The following is a 24,096-nucleotide window of genomic DNA, read 5'->3' as shown; positions in this document are numbered from 1 at the left end:
ATAACCGTGATCATTTTGGTCACTACAATAGTAATATGTCATTTTCATACCTTTACTCATAATTACTTTACAGTAATGCTAAGATCTGTGCTACAGCCAGAGAGGACTGGCAATTCATCTTTGAGATGTAGTTAAGTTTAAGATTAATGCCTCATCTCACACCTACTGAATACTTAATGCAAATGTGTCCAGTATCCCAAAATATACTCCACATACTGAATGTGCTATTTATAAAGGCATTATACCTTAAGTATGGTATCCTGGCAGAGTTCAGGCTGAGAGCACTTCTGACTGATTATTCAGTCTTCACTGTTCCTCAAGGGTTTTTAATCAAATGTGTTACCAGGGGTCGCCCCCAACGAAAGAAAAGTAATTATCCTGACTTTATGAGTATTTAGATTTATTACCAGCATCCTACAAGCCAATTAGCCTCACAAAGCATAGATAGATGCTCCATTTGGAAATTTCATGGTAATTTTACAGGTAAGCTCTTAAAATAGCACAAAGGTCTCTTTGGAATTCATATTACCCAGGCCGTGCAGATAATCACACAACAATAGAAGCTTTTAGAGGTTTAGTGTGTAACGTTTGTGTTACGAATAACATTTTATTAATCTTGTCTAAATTATTGTTTTTTTATAATTGAGAAAATGTCAAAATGGGTACTTAGACACACTTTTACTCTATATTAAAACTTTACTCAACTTACTGACTTAGTCAACTTATTTTTAAAAATATAATTGATGAAGGGCCCAATTCTCAAGAAATAAGCATGTAAAAATTGAATCCTTCTTGGAGATATGGAAGCCTTTGATGGACCTACCATAAACCCCTAAAATCTCCTGTATTATAGACCTTATGTAGCCCCGCCCCTTTTCAGCGCTGCACTCGTTGTGTCCTGTCTTCCAGCTTGTATTTCCACAGGATGAAGGTAAGATGTTATGGATTTATGAATGAACCGCTGATTTTAAAATCTTCCCGGTCTACTGACATTTGTGACATCTGCCTGAAACATTCCAATGCTCATGATAACTTTTGTTAACTCTACAATAGATAAATCTACTTAACCAGCTAATTACTTTTTGACAGCAATGCATTAGAAATATACAGAGCTACCACAAAAACCGAAGTTCAAACACAAAATTCTAAAGACAGCTACGCATTTGTTTCTCTGGCACATTAGGTCTATAATTTAATAAAGTGCAGACACCAGTTAATTAATTTTGCCATTCTTCCTTTAAAGCTGCTGTCCATAAATGTTTTTGGTTAAAAAGGATCCAAAATCAATTTTTTGAGCAAGTACATAACAGCCAGTGTTCAAAACTATTTCCTTACCTTTGCCAGATTCACAACAGTAAGCATGTAATAATGTTTGGGGTGGTACTGGTTAGTTTCCATGGGAAATTTGAGCATGCAACTGTTCGTCTCTGTGTCATTACATCATGTTTGTTTACATAAAAAGGTATACATTGTAATGTATACATTTAATGTTACATTTTTTAGACATGTTACTTGCTTGTTCAGATGACATTTTCCGATGAAAATTCTTATTGTGGTCATAGTATCCACTAGTGCGGTGACTGACAGCCACACATTCTCCTCAAAACATTGGATTTATCCACTCTGAGGAGCCGTGCCAATGCACAACCCACATAAAGATGATAATTCCACAAATAACTGCAATTGAAGGTTTCTAAAAGAGATGGCAACAAAGAGGCGAAACTTACGGACTGCAGCTTTAAATAATTAAAAAAATATTTTTGTATGTATGCGTTATATTTGTAAAGTATCTATTAGTTTTTTAAAATAATTTCTGAGCTTGAATAAAGTCCATAAAAACGCAAAGGAGTATGTACAGTATTCAGAGCTGAGAGTTGGGATATAACAAATATTGTTTTATAATTTTACAAAGCAGAATAAATGTTCATGACTTTGGAAAATAATAAAGACCGACAGAATGTGGAGGAATATGACCAAAATCCCTTTCAAGGAAAATCTGTGGCCATATCTGCAACGCCGACAGGCAGCTAATTCGGGCATCCAAGACCAAGTCCTATCTATTTGAATGGGGGAATCCTGAAATCTCAAAAACTGCTTGGCAAACTCACGATTAAATAACATATTTCAAATCAGCAACAAAATCTGACATGAACTGTCCCATAAATGTTATAAATCTTATGCTCAAATAGCGTTAAAAAAAGCTTATTTTTCAGGCTAGACCAGCAAATGCGCATGTGCAGTCCTAAGTGCGAGTCTCAGGTTTCTATGGGAACCGGAGCTTCTAACAGCAGCTGCAGTGACACAATGACTTTACCAATCATCGATTGGCTCTTTTACTTAGAAGACGGGACATATTCCACCATATTGCAGTTTCTCCCATTCATAAATAATAGGAGTGAACCATTTTTCTATATCTATAGTCTTTGATATGACATACTGTATTAAATTGCCTTTTAAAGAGAAGTCTTTCTGAAATTCACTTTCTCAGTGATCTCTGCATCAACTGCCAGTATCAAACCAACAGCAGTGCAACTAATGGTGCTGACTCCTGCTACCCACAATCCATTATCCTACTAAGTACACCAGCCTGAACTGCCAATCGCAATTAGCCAACTTACCAGTTCAATTTATATATAATAAAATATGTTTGCATTCTTGCATTTGCACTCTGTTGTTCTTTCCACTTGAGTTCTAGCCTGAAGTCAACCACCTGCTTTGCTATCTGCTAATTACACAAAATGCACATAATTATCTTTGTAAAGAAAACATTATAAATATAATCAATGCTAATGCAAGAAAAGCTTCCTCTCAGGTTGGAGTAGTTAGCGAGGATGACAAACGGGCCGGCCCTTATTGACCAGATGAAGCTTAGTCCTCCTCATTACACATGCATATGTGCTGGCACAGCCAGTCCTATAGCAAAAGATGAGTCAGACTTACCGAAAGCCCTTATAATAATAGAAACACGTTGAATTAATATCTGATCCTGCTTTAGCATCCGATTTCACTCCACCCCCACCCCACCCATCCCAGCAAATCAATATAACCACTCCATGCTCCATCAAAACTGTCATATCACAGATCCCCACAGAAACCTGTGAACTGATAAGACCATCACTTTTTAATGTTATTGAAAATTTCATATGCCTGTTTAGCTTATAAAGTGGTCTGCATCAATAACTGCATTAAACGTTGTTAATCAATACTGACGCAGAGAGCACTGCCAGCACATTGATGCATTACGTCAATACATCCTACATTCCCAGCATTGCTTCCTAAAAGTCCAGTGGGTTGGCCTCAGAATGAGTGGTACAGTTATCGAAAAGCATGGCCAAGAACCAACTAAATGGACTGATAAAACCTCCCATCCATTCTTAACCACCTAGCAGCCCCAAAATCAATTCCAATCAACCCGCCAAAGGCCAGAGGAGAGGCTTCTTGTGCTCAGATACTCACACTCACTGTACTGCTGCAGCTGGGAGAATTCGGCTGGGCTCAGACACACCCAGTCTCCCATTTCGCCGATCAGTTCGCTCGCTGCGAGCTGGAGGAACCAAGCTGATTGTCCTCAGGTGAGGTATGAAAAAGACATGGTACGATCTGGCATGTTCATATTGCTTTGCTACGAGCAGATGGTGAATTGGTGCCCCCGATGCGGAGTGGCGAAACAAGGGAGGGATGCAAGGACGAGGACAGTGTGAAGGTGAGGTGCGTGCCGTGCCGTGCCACTGGTAGGGGATGGGATCGGAGTAGCTCTGCTGTGGTGAGGTGACAGGTGCACACGGATGAGCAACTGATGATCTGTCAACTGGAGTGATCTATAGAGTAAGAGAGAGAGAGAAACAGATTTAGTAACGAGCTGACTTAAGGTTATTGTCACATGTCAAGCATAATTATCACAAGGTGTCTGATTCTAGTAAAGAGACCAATGACAACAGAGCCTGTGTGTCTGTGATATTTCAATTGTTTCTCCTAAAGATTAAATAGGGAGAATATGAAGACTCTATCTTAAGTCCAGCTAAAGCTAAACTTTTAGCTAAATTGGAGCTAGTCACTATTTTTATATTGCATTTTGTTTTTCTCATAGCAATTACTGAGAGCACCTGCATCACTGCCACACCCCATTTTGAAGACCCCGGCTTTCAGTTTCAGACAAAATATGAAAAATACCATCTGCAACTATTCTCTCATTTGATTCCATTCTAAAGATTTTTACAAGAAACATCAAAGACAAGTTTTAGGCTTGAAAAACAATTGAGAACAACTGAAGAGTTTATTTGCAAAAACAGATAACTCTATTTTTATGAATTCTCACAAATCATGTTTTTTTTATTGTGCATTCCAAGTAATATCAATCAGACTGTAGTTGGGTTGTTTTGATTAAGTAATAATAACTCTAAAAAAATGTGTGTAAATTAAAAAATTTAAATTCATTGAAAGTATGTTTTTTAGCAAAAGCAAAACTCTCAAACACACATGTGCACACCGTACACACAAACGCACACACACACCACCCACTCACTCGCGCGCACACACACACACACACACACACACACACAAACAGATCGGCACACAAGCACACAAGTACACACACACAAACAAAAGGACAACCAATTTTTCAGCATGTAAGTCGTGTATGGTGTACAAGGACTTACAGGAGTCGAAATTATAAATCCTCCATCATTTTTAGTGAGCTTTCATAAAACTTCACTCAGCTAGTGCGTCTTTTTGAAGTGACTAGAAGCCTTGTCACCTGACCTGAATACTGTGCGCTAATTCGCTAAAACGGACTTATCGGTTTCTGTACACAAACAGCAAGGGTGCTTGTCGGCTTTTGCTGTAAAACGTGAACTTGCGATGCCTGAAAGTGGGCGAGATTAAAATATCCAAAAGCCACAGGTCATCAGTGTTATATATTGTGTTGGCTTGTGTATTTACATTATCCCAGATGTTTCCAAGAATGTTTAAATCCAGAGAAATAATCTATTTTAACCAGTATTTAATCAGTAACAGCATACATGCGTTACCCTTGATTTCTGGTTTTATTTTGTAGAAACCATGGAAAAACCAAAGACTCTTTAATATATTACATGTTTTATTAGACAAGGCAACAACTGTTTGGTTACATTTATAGACATAAAACAAATTACTGTTATTTTCTCAACACGTTCAATCTTATTGTTTGAATCTAGTTTTCTTGATTTTCCGCAAGTACCATGTTCATGCCTCAGAGGAAAACACTATTTTGTCAAGTAGCTAACATAGCATAATCAGATGCAGCTTTATTTTTAGTAACACTAATAGAGCATTTTCTCCATCATACAATATGCTTTAAAATTAATTGCATGCCATTTATCAACACAAGCTACCCAGCATTTATTAATATGATATTATAATATCGATCTAGCTTACTGCAGTGTGTAAAAAGTGTCTCATAGCAGCAGCCGAGCAGACGCTCAGAGTAACATTATAACAATTTTCAAAACACTCAAATTTATCTAATATGATAAAACAGCACTGCGTTACCCCATATACGCTTGATTGCATGATTTCCTTTAAAGCTGCTGTCCATAAATGTTTTTGGTTAAAAAGGATCCAAAATCAATTTTTTGAGCAAGTACATAACAGCCAGTGTTCAAAACTATTTCCTTACCTTTGCCAGATTCACAACAGTAAGCATGTAATAATGTTTGGGGTGGTACTGGTTAGTTTCCATGGGAAATTTGAGCATGCAACTGTTCGTCTCTGTGTCATTACATCATGTTTGTTTACATAAAAAAGGTATACATTGTAATGTATACATTTAATGTTACATTTTTTAGACATGTTACTTGCTTGTTCAGATGACATTTTCCGATGAAAATTCTTATTGTGGTCATAGTATCCACTAGTGCGGTGACTGACAGCCACACATTCTCCTCAAAACATTGGATTTATCCACTCTGAGGAGCCGTGCCAATGCACAACCCACATAAAGATGATAATTCCACAAATAACTGCAATTGAAGGTTTCTAAAAGAGATGGCGACAAAGAGGCGAAACTTACGGACTGCAGCTTTAAATAATTAAAAATATATTTTTGTATGTATGCGTTATATTTGTAAAGTATCTATTAGTTTTTTTATATTTTGTATTTTAATAAACATAAAAATATTTTTTTTTAATAAAATAATTTCTGAGCTTGAATAAAGTCCATAAAAACGCAAAGGAGTATGTACAGTATTCAGAGCTAAGAGTTGGGATATAACAAATATTGTTTTATAATTTTACAAAGCAGAATAAATGTTCATGACTTTGGAAAATAATAAAGACCGACAGAATGTGGAGGAATATGACCAAAATCCCTTTCAAGGAAAGTCTGTTTGCCATATCTGCAACGCCGACAGGCAGCTAATTCGGGCATCCAAGACCAAGTCCTATCTATTTGAATGGGGGAATCCTGAAATCTCAAAAACTGCTTGGCAAACTCACGATTAAATAACATATTTCAAATCAGCAACAAAATCTGACATGAACTGTCCCATAAATGTTATAAATCTTATGCTCAAATAGCGTTAAAAAAAGCTTATTTTTCAGGCTAGACCTGAACAATTTTCAACACACTCAAATTTATCTAATATGATAAAACAGCACTGCGTTACCCCATATACGCTTGATTGCATGATTTCTGCCTGAGTCCTGACCCAATTCTTTTCCACCGGCTGTGAGGTGAAGACGACAACTCCCAAGATTCCGTACTCAATCTCGGCGTCATCAAGCTACGCCTTTGTTTTGAATAGGCGACCTCTAGCAGCGAAAATTTACATATTGTGCCTTTAAGCCTCATGGGCTAAGAAAAAAAACCTCTGAGCAATACAATTTTACTTAAAAATAATAATGTATCTCCTTCTTTTGTTTTTGACAAGGTGTACAACTCATGCTGTATGCTGTCTTTGCCTTCAGTTGGACATTTTGTTTGCTCCAGTACACCAGTTAAAACAGCATAGCATTGCTCTGAGTTCAAAGGGCCACTCAGCAAATGACTCACATGGGCTTGGCCTGCTTCTGTGCTCAGCATGCCACACCAATCAATGTCCCTCGCTCTCTGTCTGCTGAATACTCTCTGTTCGGTCTCTATTTCTCTCTCTCGCTTCGCCTCTCTCCCTGTTCTGACACTCCCAATGAGTTTGAGCAGATTGAGAAATCAACAGCACTTTGCCAGCACATCTACAGGGAGGGAAGAAACAGACATAAAATCTGTGTGAGGAGCGGACGCATGAGAAACTGCCATGATGAGAAGCGGAAGAGACAGAGTAAAAAGACAAAAATCAATGGAGTTGATAGGGCTGCCAAGAGTTACAGCATGCCAGGGAGTAAGTTCATACCCACTGGATTAAAAAGCACAGAGTGATGTGTGATGTTTGTTGTACAGAGAAAAGAGTTTAAACTCAAGAGGACAAAGGCAAGAAGTATAAAATGGCCAACACAAATTGTAGAAAACACATAGCCATGTTAAACGAAAATGTCCTTGGTTAAACATTAAATTGAATTAATGTTACAACCCTAATTCTGGGAAAAGTTGGGACGTTTTTTTTAATTTTTGTTTAAAATGAAAACTAAAGGACTTTCAAATCACAAGAGCCAATATTTTATTCACAATAAAACATAGATAACAAATGTTTAAACTGAGAAATTTAACACTTGTGTCCACTAAATGAGCTAATTTCAAATTTGATGCCTACTACAGGTCTCAAAAAAGTTGGCACGGGGGCAAAAAAAGGCTGAAAAAGCAAGGCATTTTGAAAAGATTCAGCTGGGAGAACATCTAGCAACTAATTAAGTTAATTGATATCAGGTCTGTCACATGATTAGCTATAAAAGGGATGTCTTAGAGAGGCAGAGTCTCTCAGAAGTAAAGATGGGCATAAGCTCTCCAATCTGTGAAAGAGTGAGTAAAAAGATTGTGGAAAACAATGTACCTAAACGTCAAATTGCAAAGGCTTTGCAAATCACATCATCTACAGTGCATAACATCGTCAAAAGATTCAAAGAAACTGGAGAAATCTCTGTGCATAACGAACAAGGCTGAAAACCTTTATTGGATGCCCGTGGTCTTCGGGCCTTCAGACGACACTGCATAACTCATCGGCATGATTGTGTCAATGACATTACTAAATGGGCCCAGGAATATTTCCAGAAACCGCTGTCGGTAAACACAATACGCCGTGCCATCTGCAGATGCCAACTAAAGCTCTGTCATGCAAAAAAAAAAAAAAAAAAAGCCATATGTGAACATGGTCCAGAGGTGCAGTCATGTCCTGTGAGCCAAGGCTCATTTAAAATGGACTGTTTCAAAGTGGAAAAGTGTTCTATGGTCAGACGAGTCCAAATGTGACATTCTTGTTGGAAATCACGGATGCCATGTCCCTCGGGCTAAAGAGGAGGGAGACCTTCCAGCATGTTATCAGCGTTCAGTTCAAAAGCCAGCATCTCTGATGGTATGGGGGTGCATAAGTGCATACGGTATGGGCAGCTTGCATGTTTTGGAAGGCACTGTGAATGTTGAAAGGTATATAAAGGTTTCCAAATGACGTCTATTTCAGGGAAGGCCTTGTGTATTTCAACAGGACAATGCAAAACCACATACTGCAGCTATTACAACAGCATGGCTTCATCGTAAAAGTGTCCGGGTGCTGAATTTGCCTGCCTGCAGTCCAGATCTTTCACCTATAGAGAACATTTTGCGTATCATTAAAAGAAAAATATGTCAAAGACGACCACAAACTCTTCAGCAGCTGTAAACTTATATCAGGCAAGAATGGGACCGAATTACAACACCAAAACTCCAGAAACTCATTACCTTGATGCCCAGATGTCTTCAAACTGTTTTGAAAAGAAGGAGATGCTACACCATGGTACACATGCCCCCATCCCAACTATTTTGAGACCTGTAGCAGGCATCAAATTTGAAATTAGCTCATTTTGTGCATAAAATTGTAAGATTTCTCCGTTTAAACATTTATGTTATCTATGTTCTATTGTGAACAAAATATTGGCTCATGTGATTTGAAAGTCTTTTAGTTTTCATTTTATTCAAATTTAAAAAACGTCCCAACATTTCTGGAATTTGTGTAGTAGGTGTTTTAAGATGTCATGCACCCTGATGAATCTGTACCACAATACCTTAGTAGAGTGTGACATCAGTAACAAAATATATAGGAAGTGTTTTTACATTTCTTTGAGTTTATTTTGCTATCTTAACCCTGCATGATTATATAAAAATACACATTTCTATTTTCATTTAGCACTGTTTCCTGGTGACAACAGCACTGTCATTCAAAAACACGTAAGACGCTGTTTTTGAATGACAAAAGAGACATTCATAACAGAGGCTGATTTGCTTTAAAAAAAAAAAAAAACATCATACATTATTAAATTAAATAATTGTATGATTTACCATTAAAATTATTTATTACAAATGACTGGAATTTCATTATTTAATTTGAGATTAATTCAGGTAAATTCACTTCTTTAGAAAACACTGAAACAACACAAGTAAGGAAACAAAAATTGATAAAAACAGTATGGAGAACAAAAGAGAAAATAAAGGGGAAAATATGGCAATCAGTCGTAGATAAATAAACAAAAATCTTGGCATAGGTGCTAGTATTGCTGTATTGAAACACACAGAAAAGCAAAGATTATCACTGTGTGGAATCTTGTTATTCTCAAGTCTCAAAATGAATCATCCAACCCAACTAAACTCTCCACAATGACTTGTATTTTTGAACTTTCTTGAGTACAGTGCATGGCCAGAAAGAAGATGGAGCAGTATGGTTATTTTTGATTTCTGATTTTTAAGATGGATTTTTCTGATCCACATGCAACATGCTGGCCTATATGTTAACATTGTAAAACATTATTGAAATATTTCAGAGCCAATATAATCATGAACATAGGCATATTTTTGATTTGGGTTGTATTAAAACTTGCCTCACTTTAGAAAGTTCAGTAGAAATAAGCAGGTGTCATGCCCATAATTCACATATCTGCACAAGAACAGACATAGAAAGGGAATCTTCCAAATTATATCTGTCTATAAGCTCATAAATCATTATGAAATAATTGTACATTTATTGTCTGTTTTTTTTTTTTGGTTGGTTGGTTGGTTGGTTTTTTTTAATTTAAAAACAATGATGCATAAAGTTACATGCCACACCGGCATAAAAACGTATCAGCAGAACTAAGGAAACATGATACTAATTGAAACATTGCTTTAAATTACGTTTGATTACCGATGATTATCTCTGTATAATTGAATGATCAATCCAATAATGAAGAATCATTCAAGCCTGTATGAAAATAATAGACAGACAAATAAGTCAGTGATAACTCATCAAAACAATGACATGACTGTGTACTGTAAGCATAAAAACCTTACATATCCATTAATAGGAGACTCTCCCCCCACCCCCCATTTTACTTCAAAATGATTTAATGGTTCCATATATCAAGAACATCATTTCTGTTACCATCTGTGACTTCAAAGAGAATTTGCTTTTCTCTTGTGGAACATTTTACAGACCAAAAATAGAACTGAACTACTCCTGGGGGACACGGCCCAAAGTAATAACTCTGGATTACACACAATATATTTGATTACCAAAATTAAACACTCCTTTCAGCTTGCCAAACATGATATCAATACCACGATCTAGGATAAAAAAAAAAAAAAACTTGTCATAACTATACTGAGCAACTTTAAATATGTGCCAAATTAGCACAACATAGAACATCGCAGCCAACAAAAAGGGTTGGTTTGAGTCCAAGTGCTCTAGTTAGAGGGCTTGTATTTCTGGCTAACTCCTATTTCACACTTTAATTCACAGTTTAGCAAAGGTCATTCACAATCTACAAGTCAGGATCAAAATAACCAAGCTTATATTTCTTATATTATATTTCACAAAGCTCTGGAGAGTTCATAGTGAATTTATAACATCCGGCTCAGGGGAAGAGGCTGCAATTTCTGCTACACTAAAGGTGATGATACACGGAGCAACTTTTTGAGCAATGTTGCCGAGCGATTTATCCATTGAGAATGGCCAACAAATTTCAATCTAAAGTGTCCAGATAGAAATTTGTTGCCCCTTGAATCATCACCTTTAGAAGGATGGGGAAAAATCTGTTCTGTACAAATCGTGATTCTTGAGATTTTTCATTGTCACAATGATGAAAAATTGATTTTTTTTTAAATGCTCTTAAAATGATTATAAAATGACTAATAAAGTACAATAAAATAGTAACTTTCTTCACTGTTATGTTCATTCTATGATCATCCCTATTTTCTTCACAGACATTTTAAAATGTTTTAGTGGGAAAATGTTTAATGTGGCTTAAAGGCAGTTTGTTTTATACATACCTTTTTGTTATAATGGTTGAAACTGTCTTCACATCCTGATAGCAATCAATAATAGAAGTGGTCTAAACATTAAAACATGCTACATATATCTTCTGTGGAAGTCTCAGGACCAAAAAAATGTTCGTCCAATCACTGCATTCGTACTTTTAATGTTCTAAAAAAAAAAGTGATGTTGTGGTTTTAGAGCAATAAACCACATTGCCAAAAAAACGACAAACGCTCAAAAAATACTTGCAGTACATCAAATAAGCAGCTAAAAAATGTCGGAACATAGAATTGCATCTATGGCCAAAATTCCCAGTCCTTATATGTGCCAGTTTTTATGACCACTGAAATCCTACTTCAGATGTTGATTTCACGGTTTAAAATTGTCTTTTAAAGTCCCGGAAATTTCATTTGTTGCTATTTATCTATAAAAAAGACCATGGGGTCTTGTTTAAAGAATGAGATCCTGTTACTCCTGCGCCTCAAACAGACAGGCTGAAAAATTTGTTTGATCAAGGTGCCATCATTTCCTGCTGCTAGAACACTGTAAGAATCAAATCCACCTGCTGAACAGAGACAGAGACGTACTGTACTGAGTGCTAAAAGGTGAAAAATGGGAGGTAGAGTCAAGGTGAAAAGGTGAAAACAAAAATAAACGAGAGAGGACAGAGACTATAAAGACATAATTGTCATCTATTAAGATAAAAGGTTTGTGGTAAAGGATTTAATTCTAGTATCACCAGAAGGAGGAAAAAATGTTTGATCCTCCCACCCACAACTGCCTTTCACTTTTCTCCATTCCTCATTACGGTTAGAAAAACGTTTCTTCCTGTGTGGGTTTCCCTCATCACTCATAGTATTTTTCTCCTCCTAACAATGTAAGCTATACATCCATACCTTATTACTGTGAAGGGCAGAATTCACTAATAGGCCAGTTAAGGAAATGTGTACATTAAAGGAAGGAATGAAAGATAAAGTTAATGGCTGTATTGTGCAAATGTGTGTGTGTGTGTGTGTTAATGGTCTGCTCAAGCAAGCCACGTGCTGATCAACAGGATGGGGCCTCCCCTCTGTGCAGAGAGGGATTCTGTTTGCTCAGACAGTTGCCTGGCAACCTGACGTCATAAGTTTGCAGCAAGGAGATGAACTGAAAGTGGTTATGGGTTTGTGTGTGTGCATCTGGGGGAGAGTGTGTATATCAGTACATTATGGGTAAACCCTTATTCCTCGGCTGGGATTCAGCCTGCGACTGAAAGACATAAACATCTTGGATGGAATGGGGGTGAATAAATTTGTCACAAAATTTTAATTCTGAAGTGAACTAATCCTTTAATTTAAGATGTTATGATGTAAAAATCTGAACTCAAAGAAGAATTCACAACTGCAATACATCACAGAAAGTAAAATATTTATGTTTTCAAGGCATAAACATGACCAATGAACACAAGATGTAGTAAAAAGCAGCAGTGACCATTCCATCAACATGTTTGGAATCACTCTCACACCGAACCTTTACTATTGAACCCTGAAGGTATTCTTTCCCCTTGACTTACAAGCCAGGCAACTTCTTCTAGATCAGACTGGAGCAGGAACAGGGTCTACACTGGGACAGAGTATGTTGTCCAGCAAAAGGCTTGTACAGCGAACACAGATCTTACGAGTTATTTTGCCTCTCGGTCCCATTAAACAGTATGAGCCTATTATTCTCTCTCTCCATCTGCTCTCTCCTGTCTAGCAGTAAGGAAATGCATGTACCCTATTCCATTTGCCTCCCTGTCTCCAACTGACACTCCATTATCATCCAGCCCTGGAGTATTTATACCATTCCCTCATATCCTTTTCTCTGTAGCTATCTATATTAGATCTTTCTCTCCATTTCTCTCTCTTCCTCCACCACTTTTTTCCGAACTATACTTGCCCGGTCCATGATTCATCTCCTTTTCATGTAGAATTTATGTGACCATCCTTTTACATATACCTCTTTATTTTACCCATTCTCAGATCCATTATTAAACTCTTTCTATGTAGTCCACAGATGTAGTACTGGGGATGGTGTGAATGATTTGCACTGTGCCTTTATAATGTGGGTGCAACTGACATAACAGTTTCAGAGTGACAGAGATGTGATGGACTCCTGCACAGCCCACGATGGAAAAGAACTTCACGGATCTAAAAGCAGCAAACAAATAAACCAGAATCTCAGCGTTCATCGGTTGAGCTTTGACAGGGCTACAGTATGAGCAACTTTCTCTCATTTTCTGTCCTGTTCATAACATCCCTTCCCACTCTGCCCCAGACACAGAGTTTCCTATAACCTTTTTAATCATATTTGCACCATTCAGTTAAGTACCAAAGGAAATTATTATTAATGGTAATTAGCAATAAAAATCCACTTGCACCCGCCCTCTTCAAGTCCTGTCACGACCTTCCTCCCACTGAACATTGAATGTTTTAACAACAATTAAACAGTGAGCTAATAATATATTCTGTGCCATATAGATATTTCAGGAAAGTCTTGCTCATCAGCAGCCCAAACTATCTGAATCGTTGCTGTAAACATCTCTGGATAATTTATAATTGGTTATTCAACTTTTTTGTTTCCATTCATCAGGTTTTAAGTGTCTTTCATGCAAACATGTCTCTAAACCAACTCTAAACCATTAATATACAGTAACTCTCAAACCATATGTAAAATACAGGAGGATCATACAAGGTCTATAAACAAAGTCATATTCCTAGACAAATTTACATCTCCCATTAGTGGAATTTTAGTGAGATGCTTATGTAGAAATGTATGCAACAGTACAGAACTCAAAGAGAAGTACAACTGCATTATTATGTGAAATTATCCAGACCTACAAGCCTCTCAGTCGACACTTGACACTTTAACGCTTTTCCACTAGGCCATTTCTAAACAGCATTACAGTAAAATATGTTCTTATCCATTGTACTGTGCTTAAGAACATCAAATAGTTATGAAAACAACAACTGCTTTATTTATTCATTCACAGAGAAAACTGATTAAATCTGGTGACAGCTAGCTAGCTAGTTCCACGCTGCTAGTCAGCCAAATGGGTTTTGCTGTGTAGTGAAAAGTCACTCAGGATCAATGCACCAGTGAATAACTGTCTGCAGCTGTGTTTGTTTCACACACACTCACATTTGTTTCGTATCATGTTGAAGACCTCCCTTTGACGTCTATTGTGCTTAAATTAGCTGCTACTATGGAGTAACCCAAACAAACCCTAACATTGTTTTTGGCAATGAAAATGAAATTAAATGAAAATATTTAGTCCCTTTATGGTTCTTTTTACAAAGCAGACACCATCGTGTAAGTTGTCACATGATCCTTTTAATTTGCTGATTTGGGCATATTATATAAATGTGTTATCAATGTTGAAAACAGTTGTGCTGCTTAAAGGGATAGTTCACCAAAAAATGAAAATTTGATGTTTATCTGCTTACCCCCAGTGCATCCAAGATGTAGGTGACATTCTTTCTTCAGGCGATCACAAATGATGATTTTTAACTGCAACCGCTGCCCTCTGTCATTCAAATAATTGCAGTAGATGGGAACTTCATCACAAACCGATCGTTTCGTGTCTTAGGACATTAATGTGTCGTCACGAGCCGCAGGGTTTCATTTGGATTTGTCTAAGCAAGGTTTATGCACTCTTATAGATGAAGTTCCCATCTACTGCAATTATTTGAATGACAGAGGGCAGCGGTTGCAGTTAAAAATCATCATTTGTGATCGACTGAAGAAAAAATGTCACCTACATCTTGGATGCACTGGGGGTAAGCTGATAAACATCAAATTTTCATTTTTGGGTGAACTATCCCTTTAATATTTTTGGTGATTTTTTTCAGGATTATTTGATGACTAGAAAGTTCAAAAGAACAGCATTTATTAGAAATAGAAGTCTAATGTAACAATTTTAAGTCTTTACTATGTTTTGCTGAATTTAATGCATTTTTGCTGAATAAAAGTTTAATAATAATAATAATTTTGAACGGTAGTGTACATTTTAGTATTTAAACAAAGGTTATGTGTCAGTTGGCCTACTATCTATATGATAGTAGCCCAACTGACACATAACCTTTGTTTAAATTAGGGATGCTCCGATCAGGATTTTTGCAGACGATGCCAACTACCAATTTCTTGTCATTATGATCAGCTGATACCAATTATTTAAACTTTATATTAGTGATATGCAAGCGCTCTGTTGATTTTATGTTTTAAAGGGTTAGTTCACCCAAAAATGAAAATTTCTGTCATTAATTAATTACCCTCATGTCGTTCCACACCCATAAGATCTTCGTTCATCTTCGGAACACAAATTAAGATATTTTTGATGAAATCCAATGGCTCAGTGAGGCCTCCATTGCCAGCAAAATAATTAACACTTTCAGATGCCCAGAAAGCTACTAAAGACGTATTTAAAACAGTTCATGTGAATACAGTGGTTCAACCTTAATGTTATGAAGTGATGAGAATACTTTTTGTGCGCCCCTACATCACGCATGACCTTTCCAACATGATTACGTAATTTGTGGCAGATGAGCAAGATGAGCATTTGTGGTTAAAAAGTATATAATTTATATATTTTTTTTTAGAAAATTTTTAAACGCTTACGACGTAACGAAGCCTCGTTTACTGAAATCATGTGACTTTGGCAGTTTGATACACACTCCGAACCACTGATTCGAAACAAAAGATTTGTAAAGCTTCGAAGCTTCATGAAGCAGTGTTTTGAAATCGCCCATCACTAGATATTGTTGAATTAAGTTGCTATTTTGGTTTTTTTGGCGCACTAAAAGTTTTCTCGTCACTTAACATTACATTACATTACATACATTACACATAACATTAATGTTGAACCACTGTAGTCACATGAACTGTTTTTTAGTAGCTTTCTGGTCATCTGAAAGTGTTAATTATCTTGCTGGCAATGGAGGCCTCACTGAGTCATTGGATTTGATCAAAAATATCTTAATTTGTGTTCTGAAGATGAACAAAGGTCTTACGGGTGTGGAACCACATGATTAATTAATGACAGAATTTTAATTTTTGGGTGAACTAACCCTTTGAAAGTAATGAACTATTTCAATAAAACTAAACAAAAAATAAAATCATAAAGGACAAGTTAAAGCTGTAAGCGTTAAATTCTCTTTCTAACAAACACCTTGCATTTTCGTTAGCACAAGGCTTGTAATGTCAAATTAAACTGTAAAATGATAAACCATGTTACTGGCAACACTGTTACTCTTCCTGAAGATATAATTATATGAAGACTGTATATTTTAAGTATGACCACTGCAATAGTCTCCTGAGCCACGGTGTGGAAGAACACAGCCAAATTAGGACACTAATTCTGAAAGCGATAAAGAGAGAGGGGGAGAAGTGCACTGCTGTCCAGCCATAGCAGTAACATCACTCGCCTCCAGCGGGACAGCGGACAGGCTCACACAGAGAGTTTATACACAGGAGAATGAAACAGCGGCTGTGATGGATGAAAAATCTGCAGAAAATGGCAGGCTGAACAGCTGGGAATGAGAGGTTAGTGAGAGGCACAGAATCACCAAAATCCCCGCTTCCATAAACACAGACTGTGCTAGAATTAAACGGCATGACCGGGCCGCAGGAGTTACAGTCCAGTCAGACCCAGCAGAAGCGCTGCCATGTGCACCCGTCGCCGCTCATCAGCCAGTTTCGCTAACCCACACCCTGCTGCTTATCATTCTGAAGTATGATATGGTATGGTGTAATATTTTTGTTATATTCTCCACAGAAGAACTCAACAGATCTCTGTGGTCTGGCGTGAAAGAGCTCTGAAAGTGGATGAGAGTGGCAGCTAAAGATGTCACATTGTCAAACCCTAGGGAAGAGCCTGGAAGAGACCTGATAATGCACTGACAGGAACTGCTGGCCTTTCACATGAAACTCCCAGTCATGTGCTTAGAAAGAAATAAGAAGTGCAAAAAATATAATGTGTTGCAACTTGAGTGCATTTATACGTGGTTGTAAATTGTTAACTTGATATTACTCGTGCTTACAAAAATATATATTCATATGTTTCAAGCAGTTTATATTTTTTCCAGCACACATATTAACAGGTTACAATATTCACACTGTCTGCAGGGGAAACATATGTGTAAGTAGAGTTTTACTCATATACAGTCATGTGAAAAGGAAAGTACACTCTTTTGGATTCAACATAACACATAGTATTTAGGAAGTCAAAAATTAGATAAATACAACCTCAGATGAACAACAACTCATGACATACTACACCACGTCATTATTTATTTAACAAAAATAAAGCCAAAATGTGTAACAATCTAAGTACACCCCATGATTCAATAACTTGTAAAACCACCTTTAGAGGCAATAACTTGAAGAAATTTTCTGTATGACTTTATCAGTCTCTCACATCATTGTGGAGGAATTTTGGACCACTCTTCTTTAAAATGTTGTTTCAGTTTATTGAGGTTTATGGGCATTTGTTTATGCACAGCTATCTTAAGGTCCTGCAACATCTTGATTCTTTTCTTTTTCAGCCATTCTGTTGTAGATTTGCTGGTGTGCTTGGGATCATTGTCTGGTTGCATGGCTTAATGTCAGCCAAGCTTTAGCTATCGGACAGATGGCCTCACATTTGACTCTAGATACTTTGGAATACAGTTCATGTTCATGGTCGACTCAGTGACTGTAAGGTGCCCAGATCCCGTGGCTGCAAAACAAACCCAAATCATCACCCCTCTGCATTTTGGCCTAGAGTGTAATTTCTTTTTCACATGTGTGTATGCCATGTTAAACTATTTTAAAACCAGTGTTCCATTTCATGTCTAATTCTTACACATTTAGTTTTTAATACCACATATTAATTAATAAAATACAGTATTTGTACTTATTACTATTTGTAATATTAATTTATCTCAGTTGCCAAGTTTAATTTTCTGAAGTTCTCATCTAATAGTTTTTATTTTATTTCAGCTGTTAGCTTAACGATAAAATTATTTTTAATAGTTTTAGTTAACAATACATACATTCATACACATTTTATCCAAAAATCATTATATTGGCATGATATAGCACTTTCTCTGACAATGATGGGACGTTTTTTAAATTTGAATAAAATGAATAATAAAGGTCTCCCTCCTCTTTAGCCCGAGGGACATGGCGTCCATGATTTCCAGCAAGAATGTCAAATTTGGACTCGTCTAACATAGAACACTTTTCCACTTTGAAAAAGTCCATTTTAAATGAGCCTTGGCTCACAGGACATGACAGAGCTTCTGGACCACGATCACATATGGCTTCCTTTTTGCATGATAGAGCTTTAGTTGGCATCTGCAGATGGCACAGCGGATTGTGTTTACCGACAGTGGTTTCTGGAAGTATTCCTGGGCCCATTTAGTGATGTCATTGACACAATCATGCCGATGAGTGATGCAGTGTTGTCTGAGGGCCCGAAGACCATGACCATGAGATTTGTTCTGTTATCTATGTTCTATTGTGAATAACATATTGGCTCATGTAATTTGAAAGTCTTTTATTTTTTATTTTATTCAAATTTAAAAAGAAATAAAGAAGAAAAAAGAGCTAAGCATCTCATACACGCTAGAACATACAACTTAAGTAGAAATATCATCTGATTGCTAGATGCACTGAGGGCATTTAGGTATGGATCATGTTCTGGGTCTGTTCGGGCATTGCTGTCTGGGTAAAGATAATTTTTTTCCTATTGATTTCACAGAAGCAGAATCAGTGTAGCATGTCCAGGCCTAAAGAGCAGACAGGAGCATTTACAGTAACTCCTGTCTATGAAGTAAATATTACTGATGCATTTATATTACATGCCTTTTAGAGTTTTCTTTTCTCAAGTCAAACACAACTCAATGAGTCTTTAAGTCCAAGTTACCACAAAGCAATTCTTTACAATGTTCATAAATATTAAATACTTACAGCTGCATTTACCACTTTATTGCATTAGTAAAGTATGTGACTGAACTGAGATTTTGCATAATATCCTTAATGGTCCAGAACAATATAATGGCTGATGAAAGAGTACAAGGAAAGAGAATTTGACACGCACTGTTGAAATTAAGCAATGCTAAATGGGCATGCATTTAATAATAAATCTCAAAACACAACTTTCCCCTTATTTAGGCATGCAAGGTTCTTTGTGGTTGCACCAAATAAGAAAATCTATGTAAACAGTTTCTTTGCAAAACACTGCTTTCTTTTACTGAACACTCTCATAAATAGGAAAAAATATTCTCTATTTCTCAAAATGGTATAATGCAACATTCAACTATGTCTCTACATGCTTCACCACTCTTGAATATCCAAGCAGGTTGACCTTTTTTTTCTTTTTTTTGAAGAAGAACATAGAATAGAGAATAAATGTAGCTTTTTACCATTCCTTAAGTGACTCTCTGAGCTGAAAAAACATGAGCAATCACCCCCCACCCCCCTCTCTCTTTTCTCCCAGGGCCTACATACTCAAAAAATCCTGGGAGTATTTACAGAGGGGTTGGATGTCATGGCAACAGGAGGGTTTGGTTCGAAATTGCAATGCAATGACATGGAAAAGCCAGGCAAGACCTGCTCTGATTCCCAGCTAAGGGAAACCTACTGCCCTTAAATCCAGTCTGAATGTCTGTTAACGTAACTGAACATCAACAACGGAGCACTAACAAAACGACCAATATATCCAGCTTATATTGAATAAAATTAATATTCTGCAATTCTTCGTATTATTATTATTGTTGTTTTTTCAGGAACGATAAAGTAAATGACATTAACGTGAAGTACCTACTTGGAAAGAAGGAGGAGGAAAAACACTAAGGTACTGAAAGCACTATATTGTAAAATGTGCTAACAATTGTTCTAAATAAAACAACATGCAAGCTCCCGTTCTATTTATTTTAAAAAGTTTCCCACTAACACAGATGTTCAGTGTGTCTTTCGTAATGTGTACTTCAAGTGAAGACACCAGGATAAAACACTGTGCTTCTCTACCAGACAGAAACATATTCATCAAGATCGGCATAGTAAAGATGAGAGACAAGCCAAAGAAAACAGTGTGATGTTTATTCAGGCTCTCCTTTATCAAGAACTCCATTAAGATATTCCGTGGCTGACTGCTCTTTTTGACCTTGGATAGTGTGTCATGAGCAATCTTTTCTCTTTCTTTATATTTCTACTCAGTGTGTCTTTTTATAATGACTGAGAGCATGTCTAATTACTGAGCAAAACATTGCAAACATGCACACAAACATTTGGCTTGCGCTCTCCGAGGACTGAAAACATGAATCGCGTCCTCAAGCAGCTATAGCGAAAAAGCTCAAAGCTTCTACCCATGAAAACACACACACACACACACACACACACACACACACACACACACACACACACACACACACATACTTCTCAAGCTGTTCCTGCTTCAGAGATCCTGTTGAGACATGAAGACCCAGTGCCTTTGGTGATTACATGATGAGCCTTAATTAAGCAAGCTGATTGGAGATTTACCAGCATCTCCCGACCACATGATAGCACAGGTTTGTGAAGAGAATGAATCATCACACACATCAAAATTGATTGACTGTGGGCCGCCCCAGGGCATCACGGAAGATGCCAAACAAACCCGGTCAAATAGTCGAGCTGTATTTCCCCTCCGTATCAACAGAATCCATCAACAAGCCACCTATCCATCAACCAACGGCATTGATCTCTCAGCTGAGTGTGAAATATAAACACTATCTGCGCTCAGCTCTGACATGTCAGACAAACTATGGCAATGTAGACCATAACAAAAGCACTAAGCAGGCAACATCCTGCATGTGAACTCTACAAAGCACAGGAAACACCTATAATCGTCTCCTGCGAGCCGATGAGGATGGTGCAACTGAGACAAAAACCCAAATAAACACAAAGCGCAGCAATTACTTCAGACTCTAAAGTTAAAAAGCCTTGATAAACATACACATTTTGGTGTGACACTTTCTGATCTGCAGGCTTTCGTGGCTGACTGACAGAACCATAGAGAACAGACACCGTGAGAGGAAAACAAGGGTCACTGGCTCGGCAGACGGCACTTATCGGTACGTGCACAGAGAAAACACATGAGAGAGCAGAGAACAGATGTGCGTGAGACAAAGAAGGACAAATCATACCCTACCTCTGCTTGTTCAGGTGATGGTGTCCATCAAATCCTGCCTGATCTGAGTGAGAGCACAGACGGGCTCACAAACAAAATGCAGCAGAGCTCAGGCAGTGCTGGAACCAGCTCAGTCAGCGGCAGAAACATCCCTCCCCTCCTGCATGAATTAATTAAACCTTCTCTCTTCCTCTCCCTCTCTCTCTCTCTCTGCCTCTTGTGATTATCCTTCAGTGTTGCATGCAACGCACTCCTTTGGCTGTAGCGGATGAAAATGTCCCTGCACTTTCTTCTCTGACAGCCTGTTTACAGAGTACTCTGCTGTCGCTCTGTTTCTCTCTCGCTCTCTCACTCTGCACACACTCTCTCATCAACAGTGCAATATCAAACTGCTTCTCATAGGACCAGCCCTCCCCCTTGCGAACAACCCTAACCACCACAGTTAGTGACCCTCTACTGTCTTTTACAAAACGTGCTATATAGGTAACACTTTACAATAAGGTTTCATTGGTTAACACGAACTGAGAATTAACAATAAATCTACAGCATTTATTAATCTTTCAACATTTACTAATACATTATTAAAAATCAAAAGGTGTATTTGTTAACATTAATGCACTGTAAACTAACAACTGTATTCTAATTAACTAACATTAACAAAGATGAATAAATACTGTAACAACTGTACTGCTCATTGTTAGTTAATACATTAACTAATGTTAACAAATGAGACCTTATTGTAAATTGTTACCACAGAGTCTGAAATCATTTCTGCTATAAAGCCTTTTTGGACATAAAAGACAACTGAATAATAAAGAATCCTGAATCATGATCTTTAAAATGTGGATGTAAAATAGCTTTAAAGGCCATTAAATTAGTCTTTACGGAGTCATTTATTTTTTTAAATACATTTTATATATATTTTCTACTTTATTTATTTTATACTCTACAGTTTTTGTGAAAGAAATTACAATTAATTTTCAGAAAGGATGCATTAAATTGATCAAAAGTGACAGTGAACACATTTACAATATTAGAAAAAAATATATTTAAAATAAATTGATTTCTGAAGGATCATGTGACACTGAAGACTGGAGTAATGATGCTGAAAATTCAGCTTTGCCATCACATGAATAAATTACATAAAAAAATAAAAATAAAAAATAAAATTCACAATATTACTGTTTTTAACTGCATTTTTAATCAAATAAATGTTGGGGAGCTTAAGAGACTTAAAAACATTTAGAAACTGACCCCAAACTTTTGAATAACAGTGTAGGCTATATTGATAGACCACCTGCAGTACTAGAACCCAGTTTGCTTGGATCCTATTTAATATTCTGATACAATCTAGTGTTAATAACAACAGTTTTATTTCAAATCATGACTGGAAAGACTGCTTGTTTTGCTCTTTTCTATTTTTATAATAAATAACATGCTATATAACTCTGCTCATTCTGTAGAGCCAAATACAACCACAAAATATCATCATCATCATGCTGGTATTATCTGCTACAAGCTAAAAGTTTATAGTAATTTGAGAAGATCGCAAAGCTAGAATTATGTACCACTGTAACCTTTAGGTGGGCACATGTCGTCATGTGGCTGGTGGTCACAATACCGTCCCAATACATTCAGACCCATTCATCGTAAACAGAATGAAATCACAATGCAGCACTAAACATCTCATGATGCTTACTGAAATCAGAGGATGACTGCAGACTATTCAAAAAAGACCCTATGAAATCATAATGAGTTTTGAGGCTCTTAGTTTGTCTGTTGGTTTTGAGGTCGGAATGTCCCTCCCACCAATCGACTAGAAAGAGCAAAACATGGTTTATGGTGCTAAAATAACCAAAGCCCACTAACTCCTAAAAGAAAATGGTTAAGCCATTGGACTTCCTGTAAGAACATAACACAAACAACGCAAAGCAATAAAAAAAGTTTATTACACTGTTAAAAAAAATATTTTTTTACAGTGTATAATATAACTAATAATACTATATTAGTTGGAAAAGAGAATCACAAAGCTTTTATCCCACATTAATCTAAGCAGAGAGAAAATATGCATGCAATATATATAAAAATATTGATGCACATTCATAGATTTAAGAATAATAGTGAGAAACTCAATGGATCTTTTTCAATGTCACATTAGGATGATATATGGTCCCTCAAAGGACGATGGGATGAGACCGGTGCTTATCAACTGAATAGGGAATTAAGCTGTAGCACCATCTCTCCATCACTTAATTTGAGAAGCAGACAAAGGGACAGAAATAGCCCGGGAGTGCTCCTCCCCTGCTCCTATGATCAAAAGCAGACTGTTTTTGTCTGGCCTGACTTTCACCTAGGTATGCCATATCCACTTTTCATTCAACCCCCCAAAAGAGAGCAATCGCGAATTTCTCTAAAAGACCTTTTTAGGTAAGTGGTAAGCATGAGCTGACCCTGAAGCCTCCGGCCTGTTGATATTCTGCAGCTGAAGGACAGAAAAAATATCACACTTTTACCATAGACAAAAAAGGAGACAAAATGGTAAGA

At 36.9% G+C, this 24,096-nt stretch overlaps 1 protein-coding gene across 7 annotated transcripts in view; it reads right to left on the bottom strand.

Moving 5' to 3' along the window:
• Positions 1-21,824, bottom strand: part of LOC137035353 (diacylglycerol kinase beta-like) — a 126,194-nt gene extending 104,370 nt beyond the window's left edge. For 3 of the 7 annotated variants that reach the window (XR_010897057.1, XM_067408537.1, XM_067408536.1), the window contains exons 1-2: positions 21,574-21,822; positions 3,457-3,818 (exon numbers count right to left, since the gene is read on the bottom strand). Coding sequence is in view for 5 of the 7 variants with exons in the window: in XM_067408537.1 (XP_067264638.1) it covers positions 3,457-3,517 (61 nt within the window). In the remaining 2 variants the exon portion in view is untranslated. Of the gene's footprint in view, positions 1-3,456; positions 3,819-21,573 lie in introns of those variants that run through there. The other 4 variants (XM_067408535.1, XM_067408533.1, XM_067408534.1 and 1 more) reach the window with 4 other exon arrangements.
• Positions 21,825-24,096: the final 2,272 nt, after the last annotated feature.

The sequence above is a fragment of the Chanodichthys erythropterus genome, chromosome 14 (assembly GCF_024489055.1).
Source record: "Chanodichthys erythropterus isolate Z2021 chromosome 14, ASM2448905v1, whole genome shotgun sequence".
NCBI lineage: Eukaryota > Metazoa > Chordata > Actinopteri > Cypriniformes > Xenocyprididae > Chanodichthys > Chanodichthys erythropterus.
This window is presented reverse-complemented; position numbering and strand designations above follow the sequence as displayed.